General features: G+C 38.8%; 1 protein-coding gene across 5 annotated transcripts in view; it reads right to left on the bottom strand.

The window, feature by feature from the left end:
* Positions 1-6444: 6444 nt before the first annotated feature.
* Positions 6445-16250, bottom strand: part of usp54a (ubiquitin specific peptidase 54a) — a 47925-nt gene continuing 38119 nt past the window's right edge. For 2 of the 5 annotated variants that reach the window (XM_079634174.1, XM_079634176.1), the window contains exons 14-22: positions 16048-16190; positions 14663-14824; positions 14352-14471; positions 11731-11872; positions 10506-11410; positions 10022-10149; positions 9745-9882; positions 8912-9128; positions 6445-8679 (exon numbers count right to left, since the gene is read on the bottom strand). In XM_079634174.1, coding sequence (XP_079490300.1) covers positions 8120-8679; positions 8912-9128; positions 9745-9882; positions 10022-10149; positions 10506-11410; positions 11731-11872; positions 14352-14471; positions 14663-14824; positions 16048-16190 — 2515 coding nt within the window. In that variant the 3' untranslated portion in view covers positions 6445-8119. The remainder of the gene's footprint in view (positions 8680-8911; positions 9129-9744; positions 9883-10021; positions 10150-10505; positions 11411-11730; positions 11873-14351; positions 14472-14662; positions 14825-16047; positions 16191-16250) is intronic. The other 3 variants (XM_079634175.1, XM_079634178.1, XM_079634177.1) reach the window with 3 other exon arrangements.

Genomic DNA, 16250 nt, shown 5'->3' with positions numbered 1-16250 from the left:
ACAACATTAAAAGCTTTTTTTTTTCTTTCTTTTTTTACCACAGGGGGACTTTAAGTATCGTGTGTTAATAAACAGTCACAAAAGTGAACTTTTTTTAAGCACTAAATGGCCTTTTATTTCATTAATAGATCTGCAAGTATTTTTAAAAATCAGATTTGAGGTTCAGAGCACACAGTAGGGCCTCAGTGTGATTTTGGTACAGATGCCCAGAAGGCTGGTCACTCTCACACACCTGCACTTCATGCAGGCAGTTCAACAGCATCCTCATCAGTCAACACGCTCCCTGCAGGGGTTAAATCACTTTCTCTTCAATCATTCTTACTGACAGGCCAGAATCAGCCAGTCACAATGAACCAGCTCGTATGCAGAACAATCAATCTAGGCAACAGCTCAAGGTGCAGATGATAACATCTGTGCTTCTGCAGTCACATAAATGTAACACAGGAATATCATTGGACGCTGATTTGACGCAAAATTATATTTTATTCATATGTTATGCTATGTCCTTTGTAGAGGACACCAGGCCTCACATTTTTTAAATAAAAAAGACATGTATAAGGCAAAAACAATGGAATTTTTTAAATAAATCAACAATCAATTTTTAGGTTTCAGGATTTTATATACCAAACTTTGTATAAAGATAATTCTCAACTATTTTATGAAAGATTTATTTGATATACCATTTTGCTTTATGTGTAAAATAGCCATAAGTTTCCCCCCCTATATTATACAATGTATTGTGTATTATTGTATCTAATTTGCATTATGATGTGTTCTCGGGGCAACATGTAATAAAAATAAGAAATGTAATAAGGGGAGTAGTAATTGGCAATATTTTCATAATAACATCTAATATTTCATATAAATATTGACATTTCTTTTCCTGTTCAGTTGTTGTGTCTCCCAACATGCATGATAAACATGATTTAAGTCATGTTGTCATCTAAAGTGTGCATGTATGAAATCAATGTCTTGTTTCGTAACAGAAAGTCATATTTTGATTTGAAACCCCATAACATTTTCCTGAGATGTTTATTTATGACAATTAACGTTTTAAATTTTTTGTCAGATTTAAATTATAATTACAAAAATGATCATATTTCCATAATTACATTTGATAACTTAATGTCAGTCCTTTTTAAAGTCCAAGGAGAGGCAGTTGTCATTGAAATGCCAATGGTATCTCTGTGGTATCTCTGAAATGCCCTGAATGTGCTCTTTACAGGACATCCATGATGTATGATGTGACGTGTCGTCAGAGAAATTCACAAAAATATAATGTCCTACAGAGGGCAAAAGTTTATTCCTGGGTCCCAGGAGGATAGGCAACCAGCATTCATGCCAAACTCTTTTCAAATCACTTATTTCATTCAGTTAGAAAACTGAAAAAGAATATAGGCTTAAGCTATATCTCTTTTTAAAAAGATACAAACTCCAAAAGTTAGACTTAAAATCAAGGGTATTATTCATATATTAAAATAACCCTAATCTCAGCCTGAACTGTGAATAGAAGGCAATAAGAAAGAGGTCAGATGCTGTGCTAATGGAGGATTAATGTGGGCACCTGCATCACTGAACTGCTTCTCTTCACAAGTCTAGTGCAAAACCAGACCACCAGTTTTACAGACTAAATAAATAACACTGGCCTGTACCAAACACCACAAACGCTTTCCTGAATACAATAACTATTTTCCAAAATGATATTTCCCCCTCAGTATCCTCTCCATAGTAATGAGTACATTAGTAAGAGGAAAATTTTCATTTTAAGGTTATTTTAAAAACCTTTTAGTTTTTAGCTCATTTTAATAATTTCTGAAAGATTCTAGTCCCTGAATAATCCGTACTGGGCCACATTTCTCAGGACATCGCCCTTAGTTTCTGCTTTTCACTAAAGAACGGACTGTGTTTTTGTATTTCTCTTTAGAAATCAGCCAAAATCATTGTGTAATTGAGGGAATGAAGGGCAAAATAAATATTCTCTCTCTGAAACAAACACATGATGCTCTCACAAGATGCTATAATTGCCCAAGCCGCCATGATCAACTTCACTGAGGTCTTTAATTGTAGTTGCAAATATCTTAACATAAAGTCCCTTCAAAAACGGAAATAAAACATTCACTTCACAAATAAAAAAAGTAATAACATTCCATTGGTGGTATATTAGAAGTAAAGTCATAACCGTAATAAACCACCAGACCAAACAAGCACTCCCAGCAGTGAGGCTGAAGCACATTCACAGTCTCATCACATATTCACAATAATCCCACTTATCTGATGACTCACGGGCAGGCTTATGGAACCAGAATTCACACAGCAAGGATTAGGACAACACTACTTTATCACAGCACAGGATACTTATCACAACTCACTATAATGTCAGAATCAGTATACCTGAGAGATTATTATATGTGCATTGTAATGTTGAGTTATGATGCATTAACTTAAATGGATACACTTTCCTGTGAAATACTGAGTTATTATGACTTCTTATTATGTGAATATATCATATATAGACCTACTTTTCGCACAAAGATTCTGAACGATTCCAGGGACCAGTTGAATAAACACAGCCGCTAAGTTAAGACTTTGTCTTAAGAACTAGTCTGATCAATAAGCAATTAGTCAGGGCTAATCAGTCTTTTATTCCGATTCAAATAAGACCAAGTTACAAAAAAATATGCCCGTCTTGAAGATAAAAAATAGATGACTAACTGGAAAGACTAGTCTAAGAAGTTTATGCAACCAACCTCCACGGACCCTGCACATATACTGCAGTTCTATACAGACTTTCAAGGAAACCTTGAAAGATATAATGGGTTCTTCTCAATGGACTCTATAAGTGTTACAAAAACATGTTTTACCTAGAGCACAAAATCAATCAAATCAAAAGATTTTTGATGGACAATAAACCCAAATATGAACATTCTGTCATCAGTTACTCACCCTCACATGCTCCAAATCTGTACAACTGACTTTATTCTGCAGAACACAACTAATTTTGAAGGTTGGTAACCAAAGAGTTTTGGTACCTATTTACTTTTATTGTATGGACAAATTAACAGTGACATTTCTTAAAATATCTTCTATGTTACAAAGAGGAAAGAAAGTCATACAGTTTTGGAATTACATGAGTGAGTAAATGCTGGCAGACATTTTGGGTGAACTTACCCACAGCTGTGGGCAACTATTTGCTGATTCCAAAATTGACATTTAGTTTCACACTATTTAAAAGTGTTTATATTCGTGCTGAGCATCGATTAATCGCATCCAAAATAAAAGTTTATGTTTACATATTATAGGTGTGTGTACTCTGATTAATTATTTTTTATATATAAATACACACACATGCATGTATATATTTAAGAAATATTTGGATGTATATACTGTATACATATATTTATACATAATTTATATTATATATAAATAAAAAAATCTTAAATAATGCATATGTGTGTATTTATATAAACAAAATAATTATACACAGTATAATACATTTACATGAATACACATGAGTCACGGGTTTTGTTTCATGTTCATATCTCTTCTTTTGTAGTTTTGTTCCTGGTTTCTTGTCATGGGATTCTTGTCAGGTGGAGGGACTTTAATAGAGCATTTGCTTGGACAAAAATCTGTGTAGTGTTGAGTCGTCAATATTTTTGGTCTGTTTTCCTGGAAAGATTCGGATGTTAATCAGATTTGTAGGTGGCTCAAAACGAAAAACAGGGGGCTGAAGGCCCTAAATATGGTCAACAATCACATATGATTGGAGAGTAGGTAGCTGTAATAAAGCTATACTTCACATTGCAAAAAATAGCTCTAGTTTGAATGGAAACATGAAAATGGAAACAGGGAAAACTGAAAAGATGAAAGGAAGAGACACAAGGTCAGTCAGCATTAGTAGCCTAATCATTTCTGTGTGAGAGAAATATTGATCAGACTCTGGAGCACAAAGGGTCTGACCAAAGATAGTCATCTTCACTCTACTACTTGTAGGTCATCTATTGTAAAAAAGGTGAAAGAATGGATAAGTTTAGCACTGCCAATTCAGTAACATGAGTTTGATCAAATAGAACAAAATCATCCATGCATGCCCTCAAAATAACCACTGAATAACTCACACAAGGCATTAAGCTATATTACTGTATCTTCTTAATATACGTATAACAAGCACAACAGAAAGGAGCTCAGGAACCAAATGTTTTGAATGAAAGACAGGAACAAGTTAAAGACATATCTATTAGTCCACAAAGATGGTAAAATATCCAAGCATCTTTGGAGCAGATTTGGAGTTCTGGAATATAATATAGACAAAATAAGATCTGTGCACCTATTAAGTAAATTAAACCCTTTTCACTAAAAACTCTTGTTTCCTGTAATTTCAAGTTTTTTTTTAAATACTTAGATGAAATGTGACTCATGGTCACTGCGGCAGATTCAAGCCTACACTTTGCATGTTATTGGCAGACTTCCCATGCTGATTAGATTAATGCTCATTAAATCTTTATAAGTAATTCCAAATGGTGTGCTTTCAGAACAAAAATCTATTACACCGCAGAGGAAAGTACAGTGATTTAAAACCAACACAACCCCTCAATCCCATCAGATTTCAGTGAACGCATAACTCCCCTGCCGATGATCAAACCATTTGCATGGTCCTTTTGCGGATTATGGTAAAAGATGCATCTTTTGCTTTCGCACGCCTTCGGAGTTTAGCTGGACAGCCGTTCCAGTGATGAATGAGAGATTACCAAATGAGAGATTACAGCAACTGTCCATGGTTTGCTTCTCTATTTTTCAAGAGCGCTATTTCTCACTGCTTGATCAGAAAAACAACAGAACAATATCAGGTGATCCACCAGCGTGAGATATGCCCCCCACTTACATTTTCAGTTGAATGGACAAGGCAACATTTCTAAGCTATATTGAACCACCGCTGGCTGGTTTGGTGGATCGATGGCACTACATCAATACATCTTCATATCTGCAGGATACAGGCATCCAGAACATTATTGTAAATAAGCCTATAGTTAGGAAGCACAGCTGGTGCTAGTCTAGTTTGAAACTGTGCATGGCATTATTTTGATTAAGGGCATCTTAAGAAAATCAGCTTGAGGCTTTGTACAGAATATAGAATATATGTAGCCTGAATATTTCTTTGAGAACATTTATGTTCTTAGCAGGTGCTTTCTTACCATAGCAACTTGGAGAGAATACATAGAGCACAAATCGTGTTACCACCACAGGTAGAGGAGAAGGTTAAGCTTTCAAACTGCTACTTGCATGCATCATAATCAGTTGCAAGGAAAGCAAAAAACAGCTCTGCAGGAGCCTGGTTAAAAAAACACATGGATTTTACAAGGTAAAACGGTACCTCATGTTGCGTTATATGAAACATCCTGCGTCCAGTCCTCTGCTGTAAGTAGTAAATGCTTTCCCAATAAAGAGCTGATGTTTCTGGCCTTTATCTGCAGATGTTGCTTTGACTCAAGTTCTTTGTGAATCTGCAAGGAAGAAACTCAAAGACTTTTTGCTTTTTTTTCCTCCCAGACAGCACAAGTCAATTCACACCAAACTGAATTGGCAGTTGCTCCACTGACCTGTTGCAGTTTACTTCGCAATTGACTTGCAGACTATTTTGTCATTGCTGTGTTACATTGGTTAACACTTCCTGCACTATTCTAGAGCAACACATGAGTCCAAAAGTGTGGGTCATTTATCTGGCCTACTTGTACTTGCTTACCTCTACATAATAATCTTCAATTATCTTGCTTGCTTTTTCTCATTTAGCAGTCCAATTACTTCAACTTACAATTTATTTAGCACATTTACGCTCAATTGAACTTTATACACAAAGACATTCATTACATTAGCATAGTCACTCGTTCTTTCTGGTTGCTAAGGAACTGAAACAACCTTATTACTGTTATACAAAACTAGAAGCTCATTGTCATCTCACGGTGCTTGTTAATGTTTGAAGTACAAGTGAAATCCTGAGAAGAACTCATGATGGGTCAAGGTTAACAAACCTTCCTGTTATGACTGGAAAGAGGGGAAAATATCACAGACAAGTAAAATGCAACACAAGCACACAGCAGTGCAGGATGGTCACTGGAGGGCCTATCAAGTCGAAATTAGCATATTGACAGTGGCGCATGAACACAAGCATCAGTTTTATTTTTATCATGCAAATATTTGTTACTTTGATACCATCATTGAAATGTTTGTTCTGTTTGACATTCTGTTCCGTCTGTTTCTATTCATGTTGGAGATTAGGTACAATTTAAATCAGAAAAGGGTTCATGATTACTGGATATTTTCAAAAATCAATTTTTGAAAATAATAGGGGAGATGGTATTATTCATTTCAACAAACAAAATAATTTTCAAGAGAAAAACACTTCATTTATGGATGGATGGATGGATGAAAGGGAGTCAGAAAAAAGGTACAGCGTTCTGCTCCTGATTGGAGCTTAATATAACTTTATTGCAAAAATACAAGTTTTATTTCTAGCACAGCATTTACATCAAAATCTGAATCCATCTGTACTTAAGGTCAAAGACTGAATATCTGTACACACTTATACAGCCTTGCTTTTTTGCCATATCTGTTTGGATATTAATTAAAGAAGAAAGGGGTAAATCAGTCACAGATCCACGTTCTGTTAGTAATCATCATGCCAGGGCAGTGTTGCACTGCATATTGGCCAAGCAAAAAAAAAAAGAGAGAATTCAACGCAGAGGCACTCCGATTCATCATTACGTCCTGATTTACATGCAAAACTGTTCTAGCGAAATAAAAATAAGAGAGCATGTGATTGGTTGAGGTATTTGACATGCTCTACAATTATGGAAAAAAAAATGTTTGGCCCTGTTTCAAGATGAGCAGGTAATACTTTTGATTTTTCATGAAATGGCACATTGCACCATCAAACTTGGCTAACAGCTGAAACACTTTCAATGTGTAAGACTACAACTAAACATCTCAGGCCACAAGTTTCACCTCAACATTGTCCAAGAAATTAAATAAAACGAATATAAAAAGTATTTATTTTTTAGTGGGGGAACAAGTGAAATGATCTTGTTTTGAGAACTGCAATTCTTGAATTTATCACTTTTATAATAAGCATTATTATAAGGCTGTAAATCTATAAAATGGACACTGGCACCCAGTTCCGCTGCCTTTCACAAGCCAAGGCACTGCAGACAGTTCTGTCCTTTTGTTTTCAATATCTCACGTCTTAAAACAACCATGAAATAGTTTTGCACTTAACAGTTAATGTAAGATATACTGTATAAATCAAAGTTCAACTGCTGCTACTACAAAATGTAAAAAAAAAAAGAAAAGAAAGAAAAGATCACAGGTGTTGGTGCTACTATCGGGCAGAACAATACTGTACACAAAAATATCGTCACAGATGCCAATGAGGTTTTTGAAAGTTGACTGTTGGTACACAGGAGGAATCCGATGTTCCTCTGATTACTTAAACAATGACGTTACAGCCCTCTAAACGAAGTAGTTACATAACCATTGTTTTCCCATAAAAATGGGAGAAGTTACAACAGAGGAACGCTTCTAACTTAACACTTCTGAAGTGCACTAAACTTGAGTTAACATAGTTAAATTACAATCACAGAACTAAGGTTAGCTTGAAAAGCTAATTAAAAACTAAAGCGTAGTTGTGCATATATGAAGCAGACACTGTATATCAGCAGGCAAAGTTTGTCAGTCTTGTCGTTTTGTGTGTTGGCGTCAGTTAAGTGCTGTTCTGCACAGCTTTATGCTGAGATTGTGGCCAATTAAAGTGAACTTAACTCTGGAAGTGAATTAGCAGAGGAAACATTTACCGTAGGTAACAGTGCAGGGAGTGACGTCCTTCTTCCAGCGTTTAAACGCAGCAGCTGCATTTAAAATATGGTTTCAAAAAATGACCACTCCTCACTCACATTCACGTATGAGCCAAAGCAGCCATGAAAGTCATTGTCTTTCACTTTAGCCAAAACAGCTAACAAGAACGTCCAGCTTTTTGCTGTGTGAAGAGCTTCACAGAATGGGCATGGGGTCTTATGCTTACTTTCAAGACAGAGAATGAGTGCGTTGAAGGATGCATCTCCAGTATGACTCAGCTGGTCATCCTGTAGTGGTTCATTTGGGCTCTGCAGGTCTGGCAGTAGCTTCTAGTGGGCTCAGCAGGGCTTTGCTTGCATAGCCCGCAGAGATAGACAGGAGGACCACGGGGCATTCCACCACGTGGTTCTGTCCTGGGGAAGACATGAGTGTCCCTACCAGCCCTCCAGTCCCTCTCAGGGGGCACATCGAGGCGGAGGGGTTGGGCTGGCGGCTCTAGGTGCGGGTGATGATGGCTGGAGTGATGCGGGAATGGGGTGGTTGATGCAGATTTTTGTTTCGGATGTCTGTAAAAACCATCCATCGTCCTACTAGATGCTGTAGTGCGGTGAGGGTGGGACAGGGTGGCGTAGGCTGCGTCTGGGTAGTTCCGGGGCCCCGGGCCCACTGAGGGTCCCGACCTCGCTTGGTGCACTGGGGGCCCGGATGAAATTGTCCTACGGAGGGCCCGTGGAAGGGTCCCGTAGTTCAGTGCGACGTTGTGGTAGTTTTCACAGGAGAACACTTCACCCCGGTCAAGCACAGCCAGAAACTTGTTGGCCTTTTGGCAATCTCCTGCAGAGAGTATCGAAGATAATTTGAGTTGTTGTTTAAAGCAATAATGCAACTTGTAAGATGAATCATCAAGCTCTAATTTCATTATCCTCAACCTCAAGAGCGTTTTAGGTCCTTTGACCAGTTTCACAACAGATCTGATGGAACCCAAGATCACATACAACAACAGAGACGGCACTCTCTTGCATCTGTGGCAGGGAGGCTGAACGAGCGGGTGGGGTGAGATGGTTACCTGTTTGTCCATGAGAAGGTCTCAGTGTCTGCTGGTGCAGGTGTGATGGAGGGGCGGGATGGTGGCGGTGGCTTGGGTGAAGGTATTGGGGCTGCGGTTCGTGAGGGAACACAGGAGGATTGTGGGAAGGAGGGGGTAAAACATGCAGGGAGGGGGTGGAGCGACGTGTGGGGGGTTGTACGTTCACATGCTTCGACATCCTGGAGACATGGGGGTCCTTTGTGAAAAAAATAAAACAGAAGAATGAAAGGAATGAGTGAGGAGACAACGTGAAAATAAGACCCAGCCAGACAAGGACAGAAATGACAACAGGAAAAAACAGAAATAAAATACAAAAATAAACAATTGGTACTAAAAGAATAGGACAATGGACATATCAATTGTAGAAAATATCAAAATTGAAACAATAACAGCAACTTGAGCTCTAAGTCAGTGATTCTCAAACTGGAGTCCGCGGACTACTGGTGGTCCATGAAGGATTGCAACAGGCCTGTGAGATGATTGGCTGATTTAAAAAACTTAAATTAAATGACTAAATAAATAATATTATAACTGCTGAACTTGCCAGCTGAAGTGGTATGTCACCTGTCAAAGTTTGAAAACCACTGCTCTATGTATTGTAGTTTTATTGCGTTCACTAGTCACACCAGGTGGCAGTATTTCTCTTTCAAAAATGAGTTCACAAAAATTTAAGACAGCAATTCCTACACCATGATGTAGCATTTAACATATCCTGAGAATAAGTTCTTGTAAGCAAATTTTGCATGTATTTTGAGTGCATAATATGTGGTTTCAGTGTTTGACCAAGTGACTTTAAATTGTGAGACACCCACAAAGCTTCTGGATGGGGGTACGTCAGTCCGTCCTCCAATGACAGTTCCACTGAGACTCCGAGCAATTCGTCGTAGGTTCTCTGCACTGTATGATTCATCCTCACCCAGTGGTGCATCATAGGTAGCAGCAGACACAGGCTGCTCACACACATGACACACTGCATTAGCATTTAATATCCTTATCCACATTAAGTAATGACAATTACTCATGACACACATCTTACACACGCTTCAGTACTATAAACACTACTGAGAAAATGCCGGTGTGCCAGCTCACCTTCTGAAGTGGTTTAGTGCTGTATGCCGGCGTCCTGTAGGCACTCCTCTCGATCTCTGCTGTGGGGGTTTTAGAACGGCCAAGTGTGGCAGAGAATCCAGAGTTGTGCTTACGAGAAGCAGCGGGGCCTAGAAAAACAGTACATTTATACAACCTGAAGAGTCTCTAGAAAGGACTTCATGAATTATATACAAAATATTTATTATCATATAAATAATAATAATAATGATAACAACAATACTAATATTTGTATTATTAATACTGTCAATTATTCCATTTCTATCATTGTAAAAAAAAAAATATTGTGAATACATTTTTAAATGTTAATAAATCATTAATATTATTATAGTTACTACTTTTGCAGGTGGCAGACCATTACATTACAGGTTATATTAAAATTTTACAAAATGTAAAAGAGATATACTTATGTTTAAAAGAAAAAGAGTGTTATATGGAACCTAAGTGTGGTCTTGTTTGAAATTACCTGATCTGCTGGCAAGCTGAGGGCTGGGTCCCAATGGGGCTCGGGGCATGCTGGGAGCCTTCAAGCTGGCCTGATAAAGTGAGTCCAGCTCAGACAGCTCCTCACAGGGTGAGCCACGTCCCGACCGCGCACAATTCTGGGAATTGTAGTATCGATTGACATTCTCGGCCCACCTCTCCACGGGCATAGGGCCGGCTGGATGCTGCTCCAGTGCTGGTGATGAAAGGGTTGGAGGGCATGGGGATGAGGGGGAACGGAAGTCTGCTGGAGGGTACAGGGAGGAGTCCATCACGGTAGGACTGTGATCAGGACGTTCCAGACTGCGACAGGACCAATTACGTGAGGGTGCCGGGAGTGATTTTTGACAGGCATCAGAAGCGCGGCTGTGGGGTGCGTGGGTTAGGCCATGGAGAGACTGAGGTCGAGGTGGGATTTGAAGTCCTTCCCCAGAGCTGGAGTGATCAGAGATGGAAGGTGTGTGACGGGCACTGAAATTAGTCGGACCAGAGGGCGTATTGAGCGGAATCGAGGACTGGAGAAGAGCCTCGCAGCCATTCACTGCAATAACAGGCACAGTGGCAGAACTGCGTTTTTTAGCAGTTTGTAAAAGATAGTTTTCGATGGTGACGGGGTCTCTGGGGCCCCACGTGTGTGAGTGTGGCTCATTCTCATTCTCTGTAACAGCAAGAGGACTGGAGTTGTCCCCTGCGCTGCCCTGCTGCTGAGAAAGTGTGTCTGTAAGGTAGGTGGAGACAGCAGGGCCGGGGGCTTCAGAAATAGGTTTATTTATAGACTGAGGTTTCATGTGGAGAGGTGACGGTGGTCTTAATGCATCTTCTGAAACGGCCTTCTCATCCTCTTCTTTAACATTAGTCAGAAGTATTTGGACCGGGACAGACTGTTCACTGAATGCAGAACATAAAAAAATAACAATGAGTTTCTGATAATAAACCTGTGAACTGTGAGTCAGTATCTTGAATCAGTTCTTGATGATGTCATGCAGTATACAGACTTATTTCAGCCTCTCTAAAAGAGTGACATTACCTGGGCAGCGCGTTGCAATATGGTTTCTTACACTAACCTGACTTTCAATCCTCCAAGTAACTTACAACAATAATGATCATTATTTTTTTTTAAGGCAAAATGCATGTTTCCTCTTCCTGTGTGCGGGGCTCCTGGAGCACACACACACACACACAACACAACTGCAGCCAGCAGCAGGTACCTGAGGGGCTGTTTCTGTTCCTTTTCTTCATCCTGTTGCTTCTGCTGCATGCGCTGCTGCAGACCTCGTGCTCTCCTCATGCACTTTTGCATCCTGCCCTGAGCGTTAGCGCTGCTCTCATGCAAGGTATGCCTGAGTTTAGCTACAACGCAAACAAAACAAAACAAAACAAAAATAGGCAAAAGAAAAATGAAACAGATGCAGAAAATAAAGAGCGGAGTCATGGGGTGCATGCAAACACATTACAGGGAACTGAAATAAAAAAGGATCTTGATGTTTTACTGACTGGGTCACACAAATAGGGTTGATGGGGAACCTAATAAAATTCTTACACAAATGTTAAATTCTCTCAAGCACAAAATAATTAAATTATAATGAAGTTGACTTAAATCAAAATGATTTGTAGTTAAGCCATTGAACTAAAAGAAAAGCAAATTACCCGAGCCTAATACCGTATCTCAGTATAATTAATTATAAATAATTACAGAACAACAATACTTTCACCATCATATGAGCTGCACTCTACCCAACCCTACAGAGGATCTGGAAACTGAAGCAGGTAAAGGAGTGAGGTGTAGGTAACACACAGGGGCCAGGCCATAGAAGGTGCGAGAGAGAGTGTGTGCAGTGTGTGTGTGTGTGTGTGTGTGTGCGCGTGTGTGTGGTGTGCACATATGAACACCCCATAAGTGACAAACCTCAGGGTATGACATACACAAGACAGACAGATAAAAATGATACTGGTAAGTAGAGGTCGACCGATTCATCGGTTTTGCCGATTAATCGGCACCGATTGTTGACTGGTGGAACTATCGTTATCGGCAAAAATATATACCGATAGTTTTTCCTGGTTGCGTCCATTGCTGGAGCGGCTGAGAAGCGCGCGCTGTCATTCATTACACAGTGTATGAGCTGAGAAGGGTCTGCTGGCATGATGCAGTACAAGAGCGGCCTCTAGAGGTGTAATAAAAACTCGTGCCTCGTGTTGTTTATTTCGACACGTGATTCTGCGTGCTGCACTGAGAGCACATGCTGCGTGGAGAGCGCTGACATCAGACGCGCGTTTAAAGCACCGACAGCTCAAATGTATGTATACAGTACATTGTCATATCATTATAAAGTGATACATTTGTTGACTAAATGCTGCATTAGTAGAGAACAGCACAACAGTAGGCTATGTTTGTTTGCCTTCGAGGCTGAGAGGACGCTAACATTAGTAGTAGCCTACCTCAAGCGGTTAAAACACTGACAAACATAAACGTAAGTCCGACCCGAATGTTTAATGTCACAATTGTTACCTCTATATTTGCATTAGTTCATATCCAGCTGGTCACTTTTATGCATTAAATATGCAGAGAAGTTGCATATTTAAAGCTAGAGACGTAAGCAAACTGATATGTTCATACAGCCGACAGAAACATAAACGAATCAGAAAAGCATTCGATTTCGGTTATTTATTTTTTTTCATCTTCACTTTAATACAAATTTTGTTACTTTTTTATTAATTAAGTTGGCTTGAAAAGAACAGTTAAATAGTAAAATTTTGAATGTAACTGGTTTTATTTGTTATTTAGAGTATTACTTTTTGTTTCAGTTTGAATGAATGTCTTTTATTGACTTAAATATTTATTCACATTTATATATTTATTTAATTTAGCATGTTTTCATGGTTCAATACAGTTTTTTTTTTTTTTTATAATAAAGTTCAGCACTGTTTTACTTGGAGTGTTATGTTTGTTTTTATCCAGTATCAATTTTAAAAACTATCGGTTCATTAATCGGTTATCGGCAAGTATGGCCCAACCTAGCTATCGTTATCGGTAAAATCCACTATCGGTCGACCTCTACTGGTAAGTAAAGCCTTTCACATTGATCACAGATAGAAAGACATAGACAGAATTTTTATTAACATTTATAAAAACTGATAGCTCTGGTTCTGGGGCTGGATTCATGAAAATATTAAAGAAGTTAGGACATTTCTTAAGATAAATTCTAAGAAGTTTGGAGGAAAGGACCTAAGTGCAATTCTTGAAAAAGGTGTATTTTTTCTTAAGAAGAAAATGGCATGCTTTGGAAGACTCACTGATCAACTCAATGAAAAACACTTTGAAGGCCAAATTTTTGGTCTGCCTGCAGATTCCCGTAATAATCATATCAAACAGGCACACTATTTTCATTGAATCCAGCCCTCAGATTCTGCTTGTTTAATTTCAGTTATGATCAAATATATGCTTGAGGCTGTGCATCGTGTAGTGACTAGTATTCAACCGATAAGGGTTTTTCAGTGTAAATATAATAAATATATTAATATGGTCAAATTTATTAAAAGGGCTTTTTAATTATTTCAACTGAACCCACTTTTTTATTGACAATGCTGTTGATTAGGTTTTGTCAGCAGCACATAGTTATTGGCTGATGCATATCTCAACATGGTCACACATAACCAGCATTGACTATAATCAAAACAGCAGAGCGTATAGTGCACATCATTACTATACGCAGAATTCATAAAGAGTCTCTACATTGAAACAGAGACAAACGCACTCAAACAGAGATGTAAAGGACACACAAGCTTGTAGTAGTAGTGACAGCAGCAGCAGGCTATGGGCAGGATTACTTACACATTGCTTCATTAACCACAGACAGAGCGGTGGCCACCTCTCCTGCCTGTTCCAACCTCAGAGATTGGTCTAACAGAGACTCTGCCTCCAACACACACCTTTCAAAGCCTTCCCCTTTCCCTGCAGGTGACAAACATCATAGCATAGCGCTTTTCAGCACGGAAACCAGCACACCCACATCACACACACACACACACACACGTACACGAGCAGTCCCAAGCTCCAAATGTTAAACCACAGCAGAAACCCAAGAAATGCATCCGGAGACAGAGCCACTCCCTTCGCACTTTCGCGGCATGCTGACGCCGTACCTTGGTTCTGGAGCTCGTCCAGATCCATGAACTTGCTGGGTCTGGGATTGAAGCCCAGGGCCGCCTCTTTCTCCTTTTCCTTTCGCCTCTGTAATTCTTGCTCCTTGGCCCGGCGAGCTACTTCCTCCTGTAGCTCATCCAGTTCACTGCGGCCCTCACCTGCTACACACAAACACAATCATCATTAGAATATTAAGGAAACATTCTGTGATGATCCATTGCTGCATTTACACTGTCAACCAATTCTGTTTTTTATTGACATCCAGAACACAGGCTTGACCTTGTTGCATGCATGAAAACAGCAAATATATTAAAAAAAAAAGTTTTTTTGGGCATCTAACTTTCCAATGCCATCTGACTTACATGCAGTGTTGTTATTGTGCAGTCAGAAAATGATAACAACTGAAAAAAGTGATCTGTTACTGAAATAAAGCTGAAACAATATAAAACATAAACAACAACTTATTCAGTTCGTTTTTGATCTGAAGTAAAAATAATAATAAAGCGAAATAGAAAATAAAGTAATAAAAATGACAAAAGCACATAAAAACTAAACTTAACACACTGACAGCACATAAACTTAACTTAAAATAAAATTAAAAAGATAATTAATAATATTAATAAATAATAGTATATAAATAATACTAAAATAACAGTGGTTATATATCTAACCCCTTGTATCTGATTTTCTTAATTCTGAATCTTTCTTCATTGTTACACAGTTGAGAGAGTTAGTTGCTGTCTTAATTATACCCTATCAGACCAAAGGTACAGGCCAATCATTTGAAAAACATCAAGGCAATTATTGTGTGATTAATCATTGCAGTCACTTCAATACTCGGGTCCATACGCTAATCCCTACTATTAATGTTAACACAGTCCTAGGCAAATGTTAACGGGCAGGGGAAAATAATTTCGGATGAGTGTCAAAATATTGCATCTAAGCATTAAGATTTGCAGAGTGAAATCAGCCTAAGAGGCACAGTTTTAATATGCAAAAAAACTTATATATATATATAAAACAAAAAATTGGCAGTGATCAAACATATCTATTCTGGTCACATGGAGAAGCACAAACAGATATAGCAGCTGATATTTCTCCAGGGCAGACTCATGTTCCTCAGTTTACATAACAGATATACAGAGATAACATTTCACAGAAAGGAACAGGATGTACTTTGCCTCTGATTCCACTACATTCTGCTCAATACTGCTTGCTTAGTATATTAAGTCAATTTTTATGAAAAAGCAAAAAAGGCATGTGACACCTAGTTTAAACATTTGGAAAGAATGATTCATACCCTAAGGTAAAGAACAGGTGAATTCACCCACATGATGGCTGTGTGACGACTATAAACACACATGATCAGTGATACTGTACACACCTAAACTCATGTGACTGCTGCCCTTGACTGACGCTTTGACATCCTGCAGTAGGGCACTGCTGCTCTTGGATTTGGCGACAGGTACAGTTTTCCATGACGGGCTGACTTCAGGTGGAGGGTTTTTCTTTCCTCCCTCTCGTAAGCTGGAAGAGGGAGAGGGGGAGAGAGAGAGAGAGGAGAGAGAGAGAGAGAGAGAGAGAGAG

The sequence above is a fragment of the Phoxinus phoxinus genome, assembly GCF_949152265.1.
Source record: "Phoxinus phoxinus genome assembly, chromosome: 14".
NCBI classification, from domain to species: domain Eukaryota; kingdom Metazoa; phylum Chordata; class Actinopteri; order Cypriniformes; family Leuciscidae; genus Phoxinus; species Phoxinus phoxinus.
Note: the sequence above shows the minus strand (reverse complement) of the source record. Positions and strands in the feature narration are given on the sequence as shown.